At 39.0% G+C, this 23,464-nt stretch overlaps 1 protein-coding gene across 1 annotated transcript in view; it reads right to left on the reverse strand.

The window, feature by feature from the left end:
- WDR17 (WD repeat domain 17) overlaps window positions 1-23,464 on the reverse strand; it is a gene marked incomplete at its 5' end in the record, with an annotated part of 133,002 nt that overhangs the window by 45,159 nt on the left and 64,379 nt on the right. The window contains 4 exons of the mRNA XM_081332409.1: window positions 1,582-1,707; window positions 4,650-4,780; window positions 6,246-6,395; window positions 6,496-6,698. Of these exons, the coding sequence (XP_081188535.1) occupies window positions 1,582-1,707; window positions 4,650-4,780; window positions 6,246-6,395; window positions 6,496-6,698 (610 nt within the window). The remainder of the gene's footprint in view (window positions 1-1,581; window positions 1,708-4,649; window positions 4,781-6,245; window positions 6,396-6,495; window positions 6,699-23,464) is intronic.

A 23,464-nucleotide genomic window follows, 5' to 3' on the forward strand; every position in this document is an offset into this window, starting at 1 on the left:
TTTTGCACACGGCGGCGGCGGCCTAAAGCGAAAAGGTTTTATAAAACCCAGCTGAAGGCCTAGGACTGGGGTGACGGCACGTGTGCCCACAGAAAAGGCTCTGCGTGCTACCTGTAGCACACGTGCCATAGGTTCGCCACCACGGACCTAGTTACACAAAGTCAGCTGTCTGGCAAAAGATAATACATGTGCCTTAGGAACAGTGGCTCCTCTTGTATATTCCTGGGCAGTTCATTTCTGATTTGCAGAAACTGTCTTCTTTTTATGTTTTTTCTGTGGACATTTATAGCAAACCTTAAATGGAATTCATTGGGAGCAAATCATACTGAAGAAAAGTACACCTCTTTGTTTCAACTCAGTTTGCAGATGTGTTTGCAGAAACATCCCAAATGTTTCAGGTGTAGATACTTTAAAATGTACAAAAAGGTGATCCATTATTAACTGCAACAAGATAATGTTTCTGTCATTTCTGTAACACAAGCTGGCTGTTGATCTGTTGGTTTAAAATATTTCTTACAAAACTTCACAATAATTCAACCCAATACTGTAGTTTTTGTAATAAAAAGTTTCACTCCAATGAAAATTCTTCTTAGAAAGAAAAACAGTATTTCTATTCTTGTATGCCAACCTAGCAGTTCGAAAGCACGTAAAAATGCAAGTAGAAAAATAGGGACCACTACAGTGGGAAGGTAACAGTGTTCCGTGCGCCTTTGGCGTCCAGTCATGCCGGCCATATGACCACGGAGACGTCCTCGGACAAGCGCTGGCTCTTCGGCTTTGAAACGGAGATGAGCACCGGCCCCTAGAGTTGGAAACGAGTAGCATGCATGTGCGTGGGAACCTTTACCTTTACCTTATAGCTAAAGTAGTAAAAAATGCATAGTAATTCAGAACAGAATTATTGTATATTTTGACATTTGTACACTAAGGATATGATTATTATTTGTAACTGCCATGCTTAATCTAATGAGGAAAAATGTAAGCTAAACTAAATATAGAGTAAAAAACATTTAGATCTATAATCACTGCCATTCAATGGCTCAAGTGCAAGAAGAGATATTTTAAAAGAGAAATGTCCAAGAGTGGGTTTCAAATGTTTCTTCCATCCATACTGTTTTAGAGAATTTTGTTATAAATATTCTTTGCAAATATTTAGTAACTATGAGGCTTCCTTTCATTAAAGCTGTATTATGGGTCCCCACAGTGCCAATGAAGTTGTCAATTAAACTTCTGCTCAGTTTAATTGAGAAGACAGTTTTCAACATTTTCTCTAGAGATGTGGGAGCAGAAAATCTCCAATTAGCAAGAGTTCCCAGCTCGTTGGATTACTCCCCCAGGACTGAAGCCAAAGTACTCTAGCCCCCAGAGTGCATCACTGTAATTCGTAAGGAGGGATCAAAGGAAGCACTTTGCCATTTGTGCTGCCTAAGTCACTCTTTTGTTCTCCTTTGCTACCAAAGCAAATAATGAGAGGAAATAATCAGAAATAGGAGGAAGATCTGTGGGGAAAATTATGGCTACATAGACATGCACTGCAAAATCCAAAATGATGTAAAGATATTCAGTCTGAATAAAACTTACCATTCTAAATTTAACCAAATGTTTCATATGCATAATTCCTTTGCAATAATTCTGTGGGAGCAAACTATCATCTTGACCCTTTATTACTGCAACCAGATCCCATAGGTTTTTACTGCCTCCTCGGGGCTGGAATTATTTTTTTAAAAAAGGAAAATATTGTTAATGCCATATTAGAATACAGCCTGCAATTAACGTCTTTTTCAAGATGCTCTCTGGAAAGTATTAAATTGACTGGATTCATGGAATTTAGAGAGGCTCCATAGGTTGCTCTTTATTTCTAAGTGTCTGTGATCTTTTGCTATTTCTGTCACTATAAAATTTTATTATTTTAGATTGGAACTAATTTTCCTGTGCATGCTGGTAATATAAGAACTAGCTATTATCAGCAATTTAACTGGTAATATAACGACTAGTTATGATGCTTTTAGTAAAAAGTCATATAGTGAAGATGTGAATTCAATAAATATATTATATAATTGCAAGATTATGGCATTATACTTTGATTTATGAACCTTGCATAATATACCCTTTGGATTATTTATGTATAGTTTTTACTAGCCTAAGAACATAATAAAGTCTTTATACAATTCAAATTTTCCTCTATAATTTTCAGGTATTTCTAGACTTTATAATAAAATCTTTCAACAGATAGCAAATAACAAAGAAAACTGCAGATTATTTGCCTGATTTAAACCAGGGCTTCTATATTACATATAAAGAGTTTAATCATTTAGAATGATTCAAATCTGTACCATTTAATTCCCACTTAAATCAATAAGCCTATTGACTAAGCCAATTTCAGTGAACTCTAAATTCAATATTAATCCATATACAATGTTGTTGTTAGCTGCGAAGTCGTGTCCGACCCATCGCGACCCTATGGACAACATTCCTCCAGGCCTTCCTGTCCTCTACCATCTTCTGGAGTCCATTTAAGCTCACACCTACTGCTTCAGTGACTCCATCCAGCCACCTCATTCTCTGTCGTCCCCTTCTTCTATTGCCCTCGATCTTTCCCAGCATTAGGCTCTTCTCCAGTGAGTCCTTCCTTCTCATTAGGTGGCCAAAGTATTTGAGTTTTAGCTTCAGGATCTGGCCTTCTAAAGAGCAGTCAGGATTGATCTCCTCTAGGACTGACCGGTTTGATCGCCTTGCAGTCCAAGGGACTCGCAGGAGTCTTCTCCAGCACCATAGTTCAAAGGCCTCAATTCTTTGGCGCTCAGCCTTTCTTATGGTCCAACTTTCACTGCCATACATTGCAACTGGGAAGACCATAGCCTTGACTATACGCACTTTTGTTGACAGGGTGATGTCTCTGCTTTTTAGTGTGCTGTCTAGATTTGCCATGGCTTTCCTCCCCAGGAGCAAGCGTCTTTTAATTTCTTGGCTACAGTCCCCATCTGCAGTGATCTTGGAGCCCAGGAAAATAAAATCTGTCACTACCTCCATTTCTTCCCCATCTATTTGCCAGGAATTGAGAGGGCCAGATGCCATGATCTTGGTTTTCTTAATGTTAAGTTTCAACCCAACTTTTGCACTCTCCTTCTTCACCCGCAACAAGAGGCTCTTTAGTTCTTCTTCACTTTCTGCCATTAGAGTGGTATCATCTGCGTATCTAAGGTTGTTGATATTTCTTCCGGCAATCTTAATTCCAACTTTTGATTCATCTAGCCCTGCCTTTCTCATGATGTGCTCTGCATATAAGTTAAATAGGCAGGGCGACAGTATACAGCCTTGCCGGACTCCTTTCCCAATTTTGAACCAATCAGTGGTTCCATGTCCAGTTCTCACTGTTGCTTCTTGACCCGCATATAGGTTTCTCAAGAGACAAATAAGATGGTCTGGTACTCCCATCTCTTTAAGAACTTGCCACAGTTTGTTATGATCCACACAATCAAAGGCTTTAGCATAGTCAATGAAGCAGAAGTAGATGTTTTTCTGGAACTCCCTAGCTTTCTCCATGATCCAGCGTATGTTGGCAATTTGATCTCTAGTTCCTCTGCCTCTTCGAAATCCTGCCTGTACTTCTGGTAGTTCTCGATCCACATACTGCTGAAGTCTAGCTTGTAGGATTTTAAGCATGACTTTACTAGCATGAGAAATGAGTGCAATGGTGCGATAGTTTGAACATTCTTTGGCACTGCCTTTCTTTGGAATTGGAATGTAAACTGATCTTTTCCAATCCTGTGGCCACTGTTGAGTTTTCCAAATTTGCTGGCAAATTGAGTGTAGCACTTTTACTGCACTGTCTTTTAAGATTTTGAATAGCTCAGCTGGAATACTGTCACCTCCACTAGCTTTGTTGTTGCTCAGCTTTTCTAAGGCCCACTTCACTTCACATTCTAGGATGTCTGGCTCAAGGTCAGTGACCACCTCATTGTGATTATCAGGGACATTAAGCTCATTCTTGTATAGTTCTTCTGTGTAATTTTGCCACCTCTTCTTAATCTCTTCTGCCTCTGTTAGGTCCCTGCCATTTTGGTCCTTTATCAAGCCCATTTTTGCATTAAACGTTCCCTTCATCTGTCCAATTTTCTTGAAAAGATCTCTGGTCCTCCCTATTCTATTGTTTTCTTCTATTTCTTTGCACTGTTCATTTAAGAAGGCATTCTTATCTCTTCTAGCTATTCTCTGGAATTCTGCATTCAATTGGGCATATCTATGTTTTTCTCCCTTGCCTTTCGCTTCCCTCCTTTCCTTAGCTATTTGCAAAGCTTCCTCAGACAGCCATTTTGCTTTCTTGCATTTCTTTTTCTTTGGGATGGTTTTGGTTGCTACCTGTTGTACAATGTCGCGAACCTCTGTCCATAGTTCTTCAGGCACTCTGTCTATCAGATCTAATTCCTTAAATCTATTTGTCACCTCTACTGTATATTCAACAGGGATATGATTTAATTCATATCTGAGTGGCCTAGTGCTTTTCCCTACTTTCTTCAGTTTAAGCCTAAACTTTGCAAGGAGAAGCTCATGGTCTGAGCCACAGTCAGCTCCTGGTCTTGATTTTACTAGAGACTGTTAATGAAAATTCTATATTGCATATATAATTTTTTAAAAAAATTAATACTTACTGATAAACATTCTGAAAACCACCTTAGCTTTCTTCCTCGAGGATTACTGTTTAATTTCTCTATTTCTTGTTTAATATCCCTAGATGCTTTCCCACATAGCAAAGGAGGAGCACCTATTTCAACCGCACGATCTATTAAAAACCAATAATCAAAATATTTGAAAAGAGAATTGAACATAATATCAACATATATTTTACCTCATAGATGAAGACAACTATGCATGCCAAACTTGGTTTTCTGACCCTCTCAACTTCACCTAGGGATTCTACAGTAACATATCAACAGATTTCACCATCTGTATTGTTCTGTGGTATGAGCAATTATCCTGAACATTTCTTACGTCTGTTTCTATTAAATCTGCTTTCCATTATTGCAATTTGCATATTGCAAATCTTGTTTAAGTCAGGCAAGAAAATAGAATGTTTATTGAGTATCAGAATGAGTCCCTGAGTATAGTTTGTTATTCAGTAAGAATTCATATTCTGTTTCACCATTAGTTATGCAAAACCATTTGTGATAAAGTTGTAGACATTCATGAACATAATAAACTATAATTTCAGCTGAAATAGGAATAAATATCTTTATATGGAATTTGTCAAATTTATTTGTTCTTATTTATTTGTACATTAATGATAAGGTGTATTAAAAGTAGTATTTTATTTGGTACATGCTTATACCTATACACAAACAATAAAGCAATACAATTAAAAGGTATTTAATTTTGTATATAAATAAAAATATAAACAAACAGTTATTTAATTATTTTACAGAATTATATTATCCCAGTACTACCATTATTTTTTCAACTATCAGATATTGCTACTTCTTAAAGAGAAGAATATATCTCTAAAACTTCAGGAAATCTAACTCAAAAAAATACTTCAAAGAAAAATCAATTCCAAACAGTGAAAACAAGATAGTTAGTTGTTCAGTCTAATAAGGGGGGCAAACATGGAAGTAAAATGTGTACCAAATCCATCAACACATTTAATTATCAACATACAGCAACCTGCAAGAATAGAGGGATAATGAAAATACAATATCAATAGGAATTGTGTATAATGCTTAGAGCACAGGTCCCCAACCACCAGTCCATGGACTGGCACTGATCTGCAGCATGCAAGCAACCAGGCCAAGCAAACAAGTGAAGCCCCATCCATGGGATGCAGGTAGTATGCAAAACCAAACCCCCTGTGGTCCACTGAAAAACATTTCTCCATGGCACTGGTCCCTGGTGCCCAAAAGGTTGGGGACCTCTGGCTTAAAGTGAAAAAGTCAATATAACTCATCTATGACCTGAAGAAAATACAGTGGTACCTTGGTACTCAACTGCTTTGGAACTCATCAAATTTGGTATGCAACACATTTTGATGCAAAATTTGTCCTGGTACTTAACATTTATTTGGTACTTAGTGCACAAGCTAGAACTTGTCGGTGTTGGCTGACTTGTGACTCACTACATTATTCCTTACGGAAAAAATTGTTTGGTAATCATCATTGTGCCTTCCAGAACAGCCTTTCACAAAAGCCATAGGAAAATATGTGAAAATACGACCATTTTGTATATAATCTGCTCACATGCCATCATTTACCCACCAATGTTTCCAATTATCTCATCCCATGATCTGTCTGCCAAGATGCATAAGTGTAGAGGATTTATCAGAGGTGTTAAAGACCAAAGTCTCACAGTAGAATCTCGGGAACAAGAGGCCATAGTAAAGGGGTAGCTAGGATGACAAGTTAATCCTAAAGAAAAGGAATTAAAAATTTCAATGAAATATTTTAAAATAATAGGATTTTCAAAAGGAATATAAAATGTACAAAAACACAAAATCAAACATGTTACCATAAACATCTGCACCATGATCATACACTGTGTCCAGGCATGTACCATCTCTTGTGTCCCATACTTTGATTGTATAATCCCAACTGCCAGATATCAATAGATAAGGTATTTCGGTATTCCACAACAATCCTCGTACTGGTGCTTTATGCCCACTAAGAATATTGATACAAGCATCTTGTGTGTAATCCCATATCCGAACAGTGCTATAAAAAAAGATGGCATTTTATTGCAATATTTTGATCATTTCCAGATAAAACCACAAACCTATTGCGGTGCATGAAAGAATCTTGATGAGACTTTGTCACAGCACAGTTTCCTGCGCTTTATCGTACTATAAAGTAAGAGACATGATCTAATTTAGTGAAAAACTAAAACCTGATGTTCCAAAGTAGTGATTTTTCATAGTCACAGAAATTGTCATATCCACTCTAGAATTTGAAAATAACATTTATTTTTTTATTTTTTTAAAGGAACATGATATTTTATTAAGTTTTTATAGTTACAAATCTTAAGTGTCTAATAAACAATGAGTTGTCTGGGTTCACATATTTAACATTAATAGTAATACAGCTTCCATTTCTACTCTCTATTGCGTTTTTCTAGCCATTTATAAAAATTATCCCGTTTGAAAATATTCTGTATCTTCTTTCCCTTTCATTTTCAGTGTAAGCCTATCCATTTCCGCACAATCCAAACTTTTCCTAATTATATCTTCTTCTGATGGTGTTTCTTCATTTTTCCAATATTGTGCAAATGTAATTCTCACTGATACATGTAATATTAAATATATACATTTTTTGACATAGTTCTCTGTAATTATACCGAGAATAAATAGTTCTGGCTTAAAATCTACATGTTTTCTTAACATTTTCTCTAGCCACATGTGTATTTTTGACCATTATTATTTTTTTTGCCTTATTAGGTCATGTCCACCAAAGGTGATAGTACGGGCCTGGATTTTGCCTACATTTCCAACAGTTACTAGACATGTTTTTAAACATTTTTGCTAATCTTGGAGGTGGTGGATGCCATCTATAAAACGTTTTATATAGATTTTCTTTATAAGTAGCTGGCCTTGTTATTTTATAATTTCTTCCCTACAAATTTTGCCATTTTTCTAATTCAATCAATCAATTTATTACAGCCAAATGCCACACATAAATCAAACATCCAAATAAAACAAAACTAAACAGAACCATCACAAGAGGACGTAGCAATACATCACAATGATGTAATCAATGGGCGCCTAAGGTCTGCCTAGTTTTAGAGATAGTATATCAAAAACAAGCTAGTTTCAGAAAAACTGAATGAATCATACTGACCTGACAATAAAAATACATCGAGTATGGTCTAAAACTGGATAAAACACATAATAAAATCAATTATTAAAGATTATTAAAAAGATCTAAAATGATTATGTTTCTGGCGAATCCCCAATGCTGCTGCACAGAATCTAGCCACCTGTGCTGTGATCACTGCCTGCTGATCCTTAAGCAGCCACTGTAGATACTTTCAAAACGACCGGGATACCTATCAATTATGGAGAGGATATGTTTTTTCCGAATAGCTCTGTAGAAAGAATATCGAAGGAGTATGTGTCCAATGGTCTCCACCTGTCCTGAGCCACAGGAGCAGTCTTTCAGACAGTGGTGTCTTTTTATACTTGCCATACAGGACAGCTGATAGAAATGCATAGCACCGTGCAAGAGAGAATGCTTTCCGGTGGTTTATTGACTCCAACTGACTAAGATTCCTGGCAGGTGTAATCACATATCTAATAGAGACTGGAGCCAGAAACAGCGGAGTTATACCTAAGTCTGCTTGCCTCTCGGTGTCCCCTTTGACGCAAGGTTTGTTTTGCTTGGTCGTAGTCCAATTTGAGAATTGAGGCTGACAAGAAGCCTAGTTTGGCCAGTTTAGACTTGACTGCCTTGATCCATGAAGAGGAAAATTTATCTTGTAGAATTAATGGAGCAAGGCCTTGCGGAAAGTAATTAAGCCTTAGCCAAATGTTTAAGGAAGCTATACAGATTCTTGCTTCGACTTTTATCAATCCAGTCTCCAGCCCCAGAAGTGCATTTAGGACACAGCGCGGCATCTGGAGAATTGTTCTGATAAATTTGGACTGAACTCTTTCCAGTGGTGTAAAAACGAAGCTGAGGGTCCGAGCAAGGTCCCGTAAAGAAGCTGTGCTAGCGACTTGGCCAGAAAGAGCTTGATTGCAGCTTGAACATAGTGTCCTCCCTTTGTGTGGAAAAATTTAAGAATGGGATTTGCTGATCATTGGCCAGAGGCAGCCGCATATTCTCCATGGACTTTTTGTGAGCCAATAGCATGGATGACCACCCTTAGGTACTTAAAGGTGGTTACCTGCTCTATTTTGTGGCTATTTAAATACCATGAGTAACGTTTTGGCCTTTTTGCAAAAGCTATAACCTTTGTTTTCTCATAATTTATGTCCAGTTTATTATACTTGCAATACTGGACAAGGACTCACAAGGTTCTTTTAAGGCCAACTGGAGTCCTGGAGAATCATAGCGTCATCTGCATAGAGCAGCAGAGCAATGCTTCAGTCACTTATTTTTTGGGGGTGGTAATTTGGATTCTTTAACCATTTTACCATATCATTTATGTAAAAGTTGAAGAGCAAGGGGGTCAAAATGCACCCGTTTAACCCTCTTTTGCGTTTCAACTGACCTCAAGAGAGACCCTTGCATATTATACCTCACCTTGAGGGATGTTTTGGTATGTAAGGCACATAACAGATGGAGTCTGTGATCAAATGAGGCAGCTTCCAGCTTCTCCCATAGCTTAGTCCTTGTAACCATGTCAAAAGCTGCCTTAAGATCTATAAAGGCAGCATATAAGGATACAGGTCTATCTGATGCATATTTTTCAATCAAATGATGAAGAACTAAGCACTGATCTATGGTGCCTCTCCCCTCTCTAAACCCATTGTGTTCTTCAGCAATCAGGTTCTCGAGGTCCAGCCACTCATTTATCTTGAAGGTGTTTGGCATAGAGTTTGCTGATTATATTTAGCAGACTTATTGATCTGTAGTTGGCAGGGTTGTCTCTCTTTCCCTTTTTATAAATTGGGACCACAATTGCCAAGCCCCAATCCTCTGGGACATGGCTGGTGGAGTCAATATAGGTGAATAGCGCTGCCAGGATGGGTATACACCACTCCATATTATTCTTTAGTAATTCGGCCGAAATGAAGTCAGTGATTGGAGCCTTCCCAATCCTGAATTGGCCAATAAGGGATTTGATTTCAGACTCTGAAACTGGAGGCCTCAGGTAAATCCTTCATTATAGACCTTGTACTCTTGATGGAGGGGTCTTCATACATTCTCCGAAAATGGAGTTTCCCGGTTACAGGAGATATATGATATATGACAGTCTAATGGGGTGTAGATTCTTTCAGAATGGCAAGCTATTAGACATCAAAATAAAGAAGAGTTCTTTTGCTTTGCTGCCGCAATGAGCTGTTCCCAGGAAGACCTTGTGTCTTGTCTCTTCTTGAATGCAATCAATTGCTTGAATTGTTTTTTAAGTGGAAGTAACTGTTTAAGAATTGCTTTATTGCCATACCCAGTCTCGCTTTTGTACCCCTTGTATGCCAAGTTAAGGGCTTTCTTGGCTTCTATGCAATCCTTATCAAACCATCGTTTGGAGGTGGTACAGGACCTCTTAGCTGAGAAATTTAGGTCATGTGCTAATAATGGTTGTAGCTCATAAACTAAACATTTATATAGTTCTAATAAATTTTGAGTCATGTTGGCTGATATAAAGGCTGCACGGATTTTTTTTAAAAAATTATCCTGTTAGGGCTCTCCTTACCTTCTGATCAAGTTGTAATAAGTGTGGACTCTGCTCTCAAATTGGTAGAAATAAATATACCCAGCCCTGCTTTCAGTCTCCCTGGGCCTATGCCTGGCCTTGCTTCCAGCTTATATGAATTGTTGTTGTTAGTTGCGAAGTCATGTCCGACCCATCGCGACCCCATGGACAACGTTTCTCCAGGCTTTCCTGTCCTCTACCATCTTCTGGAGTCCTTTTAAGCTCATGCCTACTGCTTCAGTGACTCCATCTAGCCATCTCATTCTCTGTCGTCCCCTTCTTCTCTTGCCCTCAATATTTCCCAGCATTAGACTGTTCTCCAGTGAGTTCTTCCTTCTCATTAGGTGGCCAAAGTATTTATTTATTTATTTGTTTGTTTGTTTGTTTGTTTTTGTTTTATATACCGCCCTTCTCCCAGAGGACTCAGGGCGGTGTACAGAGCAATAAAGTAAGAATACAATAAAGCAATAGAGTGGAAAAAAATTAAAACCCAAATCCATCAGGCCAGGCCGGCTTGTTGGAATAGATAAGTTTTTAGATCACGCCAGAAGGAGCGAAGGTCGGGGGCCATCCGGATTTCAGCTGGTAAGCGGTTCCAAAGGATTGGCGCACCCACCGAGAATGCTCTCCCCCTGGGGGTCACCAGCCGACATTCTCTGACCGGTGGCACCCTGAGGAGGCCCTCTCTGTGGGAGCGCACAGGACGGAGGGATGTTGACGCTGGCAGTAGGTGCTCCCGTAGGTAATCCGGACCCACGCCATGTAGGGCTTTGTATGTATTTGAGTTTCAACTTCAGGATCTGGCCTTCTAAAGAGCAGTCAGGGTTGATCTCCTCTAGGACTGACTGGTTTGATTGCTTTGCAGTCCAAGGGACTCGCAGGAGTCTTCTCCAGAACCATAGTTCAAAGGCCTCAATTCTTTGGCTCTCAGCCTTATGGTCCAACTTTCACAGCCATGCATTGCAACTGGGAAGACCATAGCCTTGACCATAGGCATTTTTGTTGGCAGGGTGATGTCTCTGCTTTTTAGTGTGCTGTCTAGATTTGCCATGGCTTTCCTCCCCAGGAGCAAGTGTCTTTTAATTTCTTGGCTGCAGTCCCCGTCTGCGGTGATCTTGGAGTCCAGGAAAATAAAATCTGTCACTACCTCCATTTCTTCCCCATCTATTTGCCAAGAATTGAGACGGCTGGATTCCATGATCTTGGTTTTCTTAATGTTAAGTTTCAAGCTTATATGAATAAAAGCCATTAAGCAGGAGATCATCAGTAGTCCAAGTCTCTTGCACCAATATCCTTACCTTCCACAGGATCATTCCATGACATGATGTTGAAACTGTTTTTCTTGCACTGGCCTTTATATAGTCAGTTGAAGTTTTCCATAGGGGCACTTGTTGGATGATAGTTATGATAATTGTTATTTGATACATTAGATTGAATAGTTATTGTCAATGCTTCTTTTAAATTATCCAGTCTCTGTGTATAATTAGCTTGCTCAGGTTCTGGCAATATATCGTTAAAGTCTATCAACATTTCTTCCGGCACACCCTCAGCAGAATCAGTGACTGTGGGTAACTCTGTTTGTGGATCACTTCTCTGTTTTCTCAAGGTTGATTCAGCTGCCCGTGTTTCAAACTTATCAGTATGAGGTCTGTTGCCGCTTTGGTTTAAAGCAATAGTTCCCTCATGGAGAGACTGAACCAGGAGTGGGTGCAGGTTCCCTGAGTGGAAAACATGTATTGGAAATATTGAAAAACTGCTCAGGAAGTGCTTCATTCTAAGAAGCACTGAGGAAATTATGGACTGCTTGAAGGATTGAAACAGCATACATTGCCTTCTTGTGAGCAGCCACTCTGCATGTAATAGATCAATCTGTGTATACTCGCAGCGGAGCAGCTGGCTCAGAGACTGCCTAACAGCTTTTCTATCACTCCAATGTCCTCTATTCCTTCTGTTTTCATAGATTTGCATGGTAACCTGGTTGGTCTGTAAACTGAGGTTATAATGGTCACCTCTAGAACTATCTGATTGAGTGTTGTTTTCTTTGTGGATATTCTTTCCTCTCTCATTTATAGAAGGGAGAGAGGGGCCTATTCTAGTTACCATTTCTGCGTTAGCCATCCCATGCCTATCATTATGTGTTCTCCTGGGTCCTTCTGCAATGTTTGTTTGACTGATGATAAACTTTGCAAAAGACTCTTTCAAGCAGTGAACCTTATTTGTGACAATTGATAAAAGTTTGTAGATTGAATTTACAGTTTGAGCTGTGAGCAAACATTGTCTGGAAAGGAGATCTGTTTCATTCTCCCTTACTAAATTTGTAACTATCTCATCCTGTGCAGGAAAAGCGGGTGCTGAATTCCAGGGAGGGGAGCTATTTTCTGTGAGAGAAACAAAAAATTCTATATGCTGTTTGCTTTCAAGTTCAGTTTGTAAATCCCATTCCAATGAGTCACATACAGATGAGTTACTTACTGGAGCAGGCTGTCTATTTGCAGTGAAATCTTCCATTTTCTGCTGCTTCAGTGGCTTGGAAGAACTCTGTGCTGCTGAGTGAATACTCTTTCTCCTTTTCCCCATTTTTGGTAATCCTGGCTTGTAGAATTGTTAAAATGTAGGTAAAACAATGGTAGCCTCTCCAGTATATATCCTTTATAAAAAGTCTTTGACTATTATAAAAAGTCAAACAAGGGTTAAAATACATTTAAACTAAAAATAGGTTAAATAGGTTAAAAATGGGTTAAAATAGGTTAAAAATGCAGTGTTAAAAGGGGTTAAAAAGTTAAAATAAAAATAAAAGCAAGCTTTTACTTTTGGAGGAGCTCTTTACAGCCTTTGCTGCCTGTCCACCATGTTGACTCCTCCCATTTTTCTAATTCTACATTGTGCCCAACATATTTTGCTCAAATTATTATTGTTTCCGTTCATCTTCCATCTTCAGGTTTAACAAAAATTTATAAAGTTTTTTAATCAGTTTTTCATCTGATGACAACAATATCTTGTCAAACTGTTTGATCTTTATAAAAGCCATATATTTTAGCATCTTTTTTGTATCTCATTTGCATTTGCAAATGTGGCCACCATGATAGCTCAAAGCCCTATTCTTCCAGTTGTTGTTTAGTTTGTAATTTCCCATCATTTTTCAAATTGTCTCTGTATGTCACCAGTTTCTCACAGTTGATTAAATTTGGATGCACAAACGCTTCCATTGTCGAGATCCATCCTGGTATTTTCATATAAATTTTTATTTTTATCTTTCCCCATGTCAGAAGTAAGGCATTTGACATATAATGATTTTGAAAATATTTATGTATTTTGTTCTTCCCACACCATAGAAAAGCATGCCATCCAAGTTGTAGGTCATGTCCCTCTACATATAGTAATCTTTTGTGTCTAACGGTTATCCACTCTTTTAACCATGTCAATACAGCCACTTGATAGTATAGAACCCAGTCTGGTAGCTCAAATCCTCCATTTTCTTTTGCTTGTAGAAATTTCAGTCTTATTCTGGCTTTTTCCCCTTGCCAGATAAATCTCAAAATCAATGCATTTAGCTCATAAAAAAAGTTCTCTAATTTTATAGGTACAGTGTGGAATAGGAAAAGTAGTTTTAGTAAAATATTCATTTTCACTATTGCTATTCTTCCCAAGATTGATAATTGTAAATTTTTCCATCTTTACATATCTGATTGTATTTATTTTAATAGTTTAAAATAGTTATCTTCTTTTAATGTTGCACACCTTGCTATTAAGGTATTTAATGTATTTAACTTTCTTAACTATCTGGAGATCAGTTTTTCTCTGACAGTTGATTGTTTTGTTTATCTGTAAGGTTTTTAACTATCACTTTAGTCTTATCTCTATTTCTTTTCAATCCTGCTACTTCTCCAAATTCTTCAATCTTTGTCAATAATTTAGGGCTTGTCTCCAAGGGATCTTCTAATATAAATACCAAATTGTCCGCAAATGCTTGTAATTTATATTTTTCATCTTTTATCTCCATATCTTTAATTTCTTGGTCCTGTCTAACATTTCTATTCAGCACTTCCGGAGTTAAAATAAATAATAATGGAGATTATTACTTTAGCCATTTGTCTATGGTAAATTGTTTTAATTATATTTATAAAGTTTTCTCCAAAGTCCATACAGTTTAAATTGTTGTACCATAAATTGCCAGTTGACATTATCAAAAGCTTTCTGCGCATCTACATAAATAGATTAATGCCATTTGTTTCCCTGGATGCATTTTGTAATATTCCAAGGTATCTAAGATCATTCTTAGGTTGTTCTTTATACAGCATCACAGTCTGGTTTGGAAGCATCACTGCTTCAGACAGGAAGGTGCAGAGAGTAGTGAGGATGGCCAAAAAGATCACTGACAGTTCTCTCCCCTCCATCCAGGACATAGCACAGAAGCGTTGCTTCAGCAGAGTCCATAAGATTATCTGGGACACTACACATCCTCTTCACGATCTGTTACCTTCTGGGAGGAAACTTTGTGGTATCTGTAGCAGAACATCCAGATTCAGCCATGGTTTCATTTCATACAGCATTAACCTTGTGAACTCTCAAGCTTCCTCCTTCCATTATATATTTTTGATGGACAGTATTTAATATTTATTTGTTATGTAACGTAGAGGTACGGGTCTATACATATGGTGTATATATTATGGTTAGGTGTGTGTCATGTATGTGTTTCACTTTGAGAGTGGGCAACTAAATTTCATTTTTGATGTGTGCCGTTGTGCCCACAGTAAAAAAATGACAATAAAGGTTATCTTATCTTATCTTCTTGTCTCTTTAGTAAAAATCCATTTTGATCTGGATGTATAAATTCGATCAAAAATCTTTTTAGTCTTTCTGCTATTATTGAGGCAAAAAAAATTGTAATCCACATTTTATAACAATACTGGTCTATAATTCTTTATCTGAGTCAAGTCTGAATCTTCTTTTGGTATTAAGTTGATATCCAAGTATTTGGTAGTTTGGCCTCTGCTAATACTTCATTACATACTTCTCGCATTAATGGGCTTAGTATATCTTGTAGGCTTTTATAAAATTCTGCGGGTAGCCTATCTGGGCCTAGTCTTGTCATTTTCTTCTTGTCTTTTTATTGCTTCTGTCAGCTCCATCATTATTTTCTCATTTAACATGTTTTTAAAATTCTCTGTAATCTTCGGTAGGTTAGCATTTTCTATATATTGTCTTATTTTTTCCTGGTTAATTTCTTCTTTATCATAAAGTATTTCATAAAATTCTTTATTTTTTTATCATATCATTTTGATACTTTTTGATACATTTTCAAAAGTTTTGTTTTGCACTTTTAATTTGTTGTGCCTTTTCTTCAGCTTCTATTAAATTTGTGTTTTAATATCTCCATTTGTTTTTTAAACATCTTCTTTTGTGGGTCTCCTTTTAGTTCTAATTCTAATTTCATCAATTCTTCCTTCAGCTTTGTTCTTGTTTTTTCATTCTTTTTCGCCATGTAAATTATGGTTAATCCTCTAAAATATGTTTTGGCTGTACCCCAAACAATTTTGAATGATGTATCTTCTTTTTTATTTTCTTTAATAAAGAACCCATTTCCTTTGCTACTTTTTGTATAAATTATCTCTCTTTCATAGAGATTGATTCCTTGTCCATCTTAATTTTTTCTTTGTTCTTCTCCTTGTCATCTTTATCGGATTGTGATCCGCCCATATATTAGTTTCTATCTCAATCTCTTATATGTTCATTCTTAGTTCAGCAGATATCCATATCATATCGATTCTAGACCATGATTTATGCCTATTTGAGTAAAAAACATATTGAGATGAGTTTTTCTCTCTCCATATATCCTGTATACAGATTTCTTCTGCCATTTTAAAAAAAGCCCTAGGTAAAATGTTTCTACCTTTTTTCCCTATTTTACTACTTCTGTAGTCTAGCTTTGCATCTTCAATTGCACTGAAGTCTCCTACTAAGCAAATATTTTGATATTCCATTTCCACTATTTTCTTATGTAATTTTTGATTAACTTCTTCTTGTTCCATTGTTTGGTACATAGATTGCTACCTTCAATGTCTGTTTTTGGTTTAACATCATTGACACCATTAGTATTCTTCCTTCTTCATCTGCATAAATTTGTTTTGGGTTCATTATTTCTTTAATGTATAAAGCCACTCCTCTTTTCTTTTGTTTTGCTGATGAAAAGAAAAGCTTCCCAATTTTTGGCCATTCCAAAAACTCATAATATTGTCTTTTAACATGTGTTTCTTGCAGACAAACTATATCCATTTTTAGTTTTTGTAGTCGTGTAAAGATTTTTATCCTTTTTAAAGGGGAGTTCAATCCATTTGTATTCACTGAGAGAATCCCATTATCCTTCTCCAGCTTCTTCAATTATATTTAGATTTTATTCTTCTAGTTCAGTGATGGTGAACCTTTTAGAGACCGAGTACCCCAAAACTGCTCCCGCCCACCCCGCTTCGCCCCCACCCCTGCCCCACCCACCCGCAGGGCCATCCACCGCCTCCATGGCCCACAGATCACCCAAGCAGCCCAGCAGTGCCATGGCAGCCATACCCTCCGCCCGTGTCCCACAATATCAATTGCAATGAGGCATGAGGGCAGAGTCTTGTCCCCGCTGCCCGGCTGCCATGTCCTTGGCTGTGCTGCTCCATATGGGCTGCGTTTGGGGGCGACTCTCCTTCAGGGGGGGGCTGCTGGTGAGGGGACCGCAAGGGGAGGTGGGGCTGGGGCAACGGCGCGCGTGCCCATAGAGAGGGCTCTGAATGCCAACTTTGGCACATGTGCCATAGGTTCGCCACCACTGTTCTAGTTGTTCTTGTCTGTCTCTGTTCTTTTTCCTTTGCCCCTTCTTCTTCATTTGTGTTTTCTATATCTTCTTCTTCCCTTTGTTTGGCTACCCCTTCTATTGCTGTTTCTTCCTGTTTTCTGGATTCCCATTCTGGTTGAAATTCCGAGCTTCCTTCTTCAAAAAAAATTCTGTCTCTCATAAAATTCCATTGCTTTAAAGACAGAGTCCAATCTGTATCTTTTGGATTCCCAAATGAATATCCCGTTCGGCATCAACCATCTAAAATTCATTCCTTTTTAATTAACTTTTTGGTCAAGAATTGGTATCCTCTTCGTGAATCTCTTATCCTCCTACGTATCTGCTTCAAGACTATAATTTCTTTTTCCTTGTATTTCAATGGGGCATCTGTGACTCTTCTCAATATCTCATCTCTTATTGATTTTTTGAGAAATCTAATATGTACCTCTCTAGGAACTTTGTTTCTTCTTGCATAACTTGAGTTGACTCCAAAATAATATTCTGTCATAGAAGACATGGAGTAGTTTATGTTTAATCTTATGTTTACTCAAACATCTACTGTATGTATCACCATTTTACAATTATATGTGAAGGATTTCTCCACTTAATAGTGTCTACCCCCTTACTTTTCCCCACTGGAGGAAAAAGAAACATGGTTTTCTCTGCTGCATTTTCCTTCTGTCATGCTATACTTATTTATTCAGAAATAGGTTCTACTTATTTTAAATGAGACCTATGTCTAGTACCCCTTCATGGATTACTGCCTTGTCATGGCGAAGGGGCTTGTGTAATTCAATGAAGCTATGAGCTATGCCATGCAGGGCCACCCAAGACAGACAGGTCATAGCAGAGAGTTCTGACAAAACGTGATCCACCGGAGAAGGAAATGGCAACCAACTACAGTATCTTTGCCATGAAAACCCCATGGACAATACCAAAAGGCAAAAAGATATGACGCTGGAAGATAAGCCCCTCAGGTCGGAAGGTGTCCGATATGCTACTGGGGAAGAGCAGAGGGCTAGTACTAGTAGTGCCAGAAAGAATGAAGCGACTGGGCCAAAGCCGAAAGAACGCTCAGATGTGGATGTATCTGGTGGTGAAAGAAAAGTCCAATGCTGTAAAGATTTTTTTCTCCATAGGAACCTGGAATGTAAGATCCATGAATCAAGGCAAGCTGGATGTGGTCAAACAAGAGATGACAAGACTGAACATCGACATCTTAGGAATCAGTGAACTAAAATGGACAGGAATGGGTGAATTTAATTCAGATAACCCTCAGGTATACTACTGAGGGAAAGAATCCCTCAGAAGAAAGGGAGAAGCCTTCATAATCAATAAAAGAGTAGGAAAAGCAATACTGGGATACAATCCCCCAAAATGACAGAATGATCTCAGTTCGAATCCAAGGCAAACCATTCAATATCACAGTAGTCCAAGTCTATGCCCCAACCACCGGTGCTGAAGAGGATGAAATTGACCGGTTCTATGAAGCCCTACAGCACCTTATAGAACTAACACCAAAAAATGATGTCCTTATCATCATGGGGGATTGGAATGCTAAAGTAGGAAGCCAAAAGATAACCGGAATAACAGGCAAGTTTGGCCTTGGAGTACAAAATGAAGCAGGGCACAGGCTGACAGAATTTTGTCAAGAGAATACGATGGTCATAGCAAACACTCTTTTCCAACAACCCAAGAGACGGCTCTACACATGGACATCACCAGACGGTCAACACAGAAATCAGATTGACTATGTGCTCAGCAGCCAAATATGGAGAAGCTCTATACAGTCAGTAAAAACAAGACCAGGAGCTGACTGTGGCTCAGACCATGAGCCTCTTGTTGCAAAGTTTAGGCTTAAACTGAAGAAAGTAGGGAAAAGCACTAGGCCAAACAGATGTGAATTAAATCATATCCGTGTTGAATATACAGTAGAGGTGACAAATAGATTTAAGGAATTAGATCTGATAGACAGAGTGCCTGAAGAACTATGGACAGAGGTTCACAACATTGCACAAGAGATAGCAACTAAAACCATCCCAAAGAAAAAGAAATGCAAAAAAGCAAAATGGCTGTCTGAGGAAGCTTTGCAAATAGCTGAGGAAAGGAGAGAAGTGAAAGGCAAGGGAGAAAAAGAAAGATACGCCCAATTGAATGCAGAATTCCAGAGAATAGCTAGAAGAGATAAGAATGCCTTCTTAAATGAACAGTGCAAAGAAATAGAACAATAGAATAGGGAGGACCAGAGATCTTGGTGGAGCATTAGCCTTGGTGGAGCAGTGGGCCAATGCCTCCTTAAGTAACACCAGCTGCCTGCAATTAGTGCAGGTTCGAGTCCCACCAGGCTCAAGGTTGACTCAGCCTTCCATCCTTCCGAGGTAGGTAAAATGAGGACCCAGATTGTTGGGGGCAATTAAGCTGACTTTGTAATAATGCCGCTTGGGGTGTGTGTGAAAGCCCTAATAAGCAGGCATATACATAGAATGAAGGCTTCTGCTAAGCACATTGGTTTGTGCTTAAATTGTAAGCCGCCCTGAGTCTTCGGAGAAGGGCGGGATATAAATCGGATTAAAATAAAAATAAAAAAATAAATCTCTTCAAGAAAATTGGAGAGATGAAAGGAACGTTTCATGCAAAAATTGATAAAGGACCAAAATGGCAGGGACCTAACAGAGGCAGAAGACATTAAGAAGAGGTGGCAAAATTACACAAGAATGAGCTTAACGTCCCTGATAACCATTATGAGGTTGTCACTGACCTCGAGCCAGACATCCTAGAATGTTAAGTAAAGTGGGCCTTAGAAAAACTGAGCAACAACAAAGCTAGTGGAGGTGACAGTATTCCAGCTAAGCTATTCAAAATCTTAAAAGATGATGCAGTAAAAGTGCTACACTCAATTTGCCAGCAAATTTGGAAAACTCAACAGTGGCCACAGGATTGGAAAAGATCAGTTTACATTCCAATTCCAAAGAAAGGCAATGTCAAAGAATGTTCAAACTATTGCACCATTGCACTCATTTCACTTGCTAGTAAAGTTATGCTTAAAATCCTACAAGCTAGACTCCAGCAGTATGTGGATCGAGAACTACCAGAACCACAGGGAAAATTTCAAAGAGGCAGAGGAACTATTGCCAACATATGCTGGATCATGGAGAAAGCTAGAGAGTTCCAGAAAAACATCTACTTCTGCTTCATTGACTATGCTAAAGCCTTTGATTGTGTGGATCACAACAAACTGTGGCAAGTTCTTCAAGAGATGGGAGTACCAGACCATCTTATTTGTCTCTTGAGAAACCTATATGCGGGTCAAGAAGCAACAGTGAGAACTGGAGATGGAACCACTGATTGGTTCAAAATTGGAAAAGGATTCCAGCAAGACTGTATACTGTCACCCTGCCTATTTAACTTATATGCAGAGCACATCATGAGAAAGGCAGGGCTAGATGAATCAAAAGTTGGAATTAAGATTGCCGGGAGAAATATCAACAACCTAAGATATGCAGATGATACCACTCTAATGGCAGAAAGTGAAGAAGAACTAAAGAGCCTCTTGTTGCTGGTGAAGAAGGAGAGTGCAAAAGTTGGGTTGAAACTTAATATTAAGAAAACCAAGATCATGGCATCCGGCCCTCTCAATTCCTGGCAAATAGATAGGGAAGAAATGGAGGTAGTGACAGATTTTATTTTCCTGAGCTCCAAGATCACTGCAAATGGGGACTGTAGCCAAGTAATTAAAAGACACTTGCTCCTCGGGAGGAAAGCCATGGCAAATCTAGACAGCACACTAAAAAGCAGAGACATCACCCTGTCAACAAAAATGTGTATAGTCAAGGCTATGGTCTTCCCAGTTGCAATGTATGGCTGTAAAAGTTGGACGATAAGAAAGGCTGAGCGTCAAAGAATTGAGGCCTTTGAACTATGGTGCTGGAGAAGATTCCTGCGAGCTCCTTGGACTGCAAGGCGATCAAATCGGTCAGTCCTAGAGGAGATCAACCTTGACTGCTCTTTAGAAGGCCAGATCCTGAAGTTGAAACTCAAATACTTTGGCCACCTAATGAGAAGGAAGGACTCACTGGAGAAGAGCCTAATGCTGGGAAAGATTGAGGGCAATAGAAGAAGGGGACGACAGAAAATGAGGTGGCTGGATGGAGTCACTGAAGCAGTAGGCGTGAGCTTAAATGGACTCCAGAAGATGGTAGAGGACAGGAAGGCCTGGAGGAACATTGTCCATGGGGTCGCGATCTGTCTGACACGACTTCGCAGCTAACAACAATGTCTAGTAAATGTATGTAGAAATGTAGCTGAAATCTTCTAAAGCCTGTCTTAAAATTATGAAACAGATACCATATTTAGAACTTAAAACAAAAGATTGGGATATTCCAAAAAGACAGGTGATTATATAAGAGGAGTGTTCTGACTTGGCTTATGAAAGTGATATAAAACTACAGAATTATAACAGAACTATCTATTGTAGAACTGCATTGTTCAAGCTATGACAAGTAACCATTAAATACCATTAATACAGATTGTACTATGGGCTTCATGCAATCCTTATCTGCCCAATTTGTCTACTCTTCTGACAGTTCACACCAATATAAAATAATGCAATACCCTTCTAACATTTTCCCAGCCTTCATCTTGTCATAATTTAAGGCAGACTGCTGGTTTCTTGTAGCCTTGAAAGATGCTGAAATAATTTAGCTGGTAACATCCATTTTACCACTGACTTGTATCATACTTGTATCATATCACCAAATTGCAATTGGCTGTGTTAGCATAGCATGCTAAATTGTTAGAATAGGCAGCATGCTATGAAATGTACCGTAAATAAATATATCATGCTTTGAAATCATGGTGGCTGCATTAAAATGTCAAAATCACAATACAATTTGCTTCTTTGCAACCTTTTGAGAAACCAGAATTTGCCTTTCGTACATATAGATCAAGATATCAAATTTACAACATAGGCTAGTTATGTCAATCAGCAAATAAATATTGTATAGCATAGAATTCAGATAATAATTAAAACATTACTGCAAATATTAATGTTATGGTTCCAACAGATGAATCTCTTCAAAAGAACTTCGAGGCATTGATTTCCTTAAAGAATCTTTTATTCGAGAAGCAAAGTATCGGCATTACATAGTTGAAGCCAAAAACTGAATTCCCTTCCACTGGCACAAAGTAGCAAAGCGCAATTCCCTCCTCCAATTAACAATCATAAATCACATTCCCCAATTAACTTGAAGCATGGGCTTTCTCCCCATCTATCCTGCCTGCCAAATTTCTATCAACTCTGGACCTAATAGCCTTAGGTTCTGATGGCTGAGTTATTATTGTTAAAAATAGCTGGACTCTCATCCACATTCCCCCTCCCAGCATCAACAAACTCTAAAAGCGATAGAGAAAAGATGGGTACATTTCCATCTTTTGTCAAGGAAAGAACATCCGATGTTAGCAGCATTGAAATCTGGCCCCCCTTACAAAAAGGACAAATCCTGTAATATAAACAAAAGCACAGGTTAGGGAGCTCGCATCCATGGCCGCAGGGCAATTTTGCAGCGTTTCAGCAGCCCAAACCGAGCTCCTGAGGCTTGGAAAAGGCTATGGGCCCAGATTGGCCATGGGGGGGCATGAAATCGCTCTGCAGCACTAGATCCGCATGGTAGAGGCCTTTTCCAGGCCTCTGGAGCCCAGATCAGGTCACTGGCATGCCACAAAATTGCCCCGCGGCCATGGATGCGAGCTCCAGAGGCTTGGAAAAGGTTTTTTCGAAGCGGCAGCAGCAGGGCAATAAATGCAGGGGGTGGGGGGAAATGGCATTGGCGGCAGGGCAATCCACGTGGTGGGTGAGAGGGAAACCTACCCCACTTGTTTCACGGCCGCTTTCGGCCAAGTCGCAATGCAGCAGCATTGGGCGCAATATGCAAGGCGGGAAACAGCTGTGTCACGCCAAAACTGGCCATTTCTACCTCCTGCCCAATCCCACAGCCATGAGGCTACGGAACAAGCCAGGCGGCAGTAAGAAACTGTTATACTGGTTCCTTACCTCTGCCCAGCTTGTTCCGCGGCCTCAGGGCAGCCGCATTGGATGCGACACGCAAGGTGGCAAACAGCCACATTGCGCTGAAACTGAGGGGCTGGCAGGCTGTGGCTGCTGATAGACACAGTTGCTACCCATGCACTTGATGTGTGTGGGGGGCCGATGATATCAGGCAGCAGTCACTCCAGCCCCTGCCTCGCCTTGCGGTAATGGCACCCCTGCCCTGCCCCCCTGCCTTGCCTCGCCTTACCCCGCAGGATGAGCCTCAT

This window comes from Vipera berus, assembly GCF_964194415.1.
Source record: "Vipera berus genome assembly, chromosome: 7".
NCBI classification, from domain to species: Eukaryota; Metazoa; Chordata; class Lepidosauria; order Squamata; family Viperidae; genus Vipera; species Vipera berus.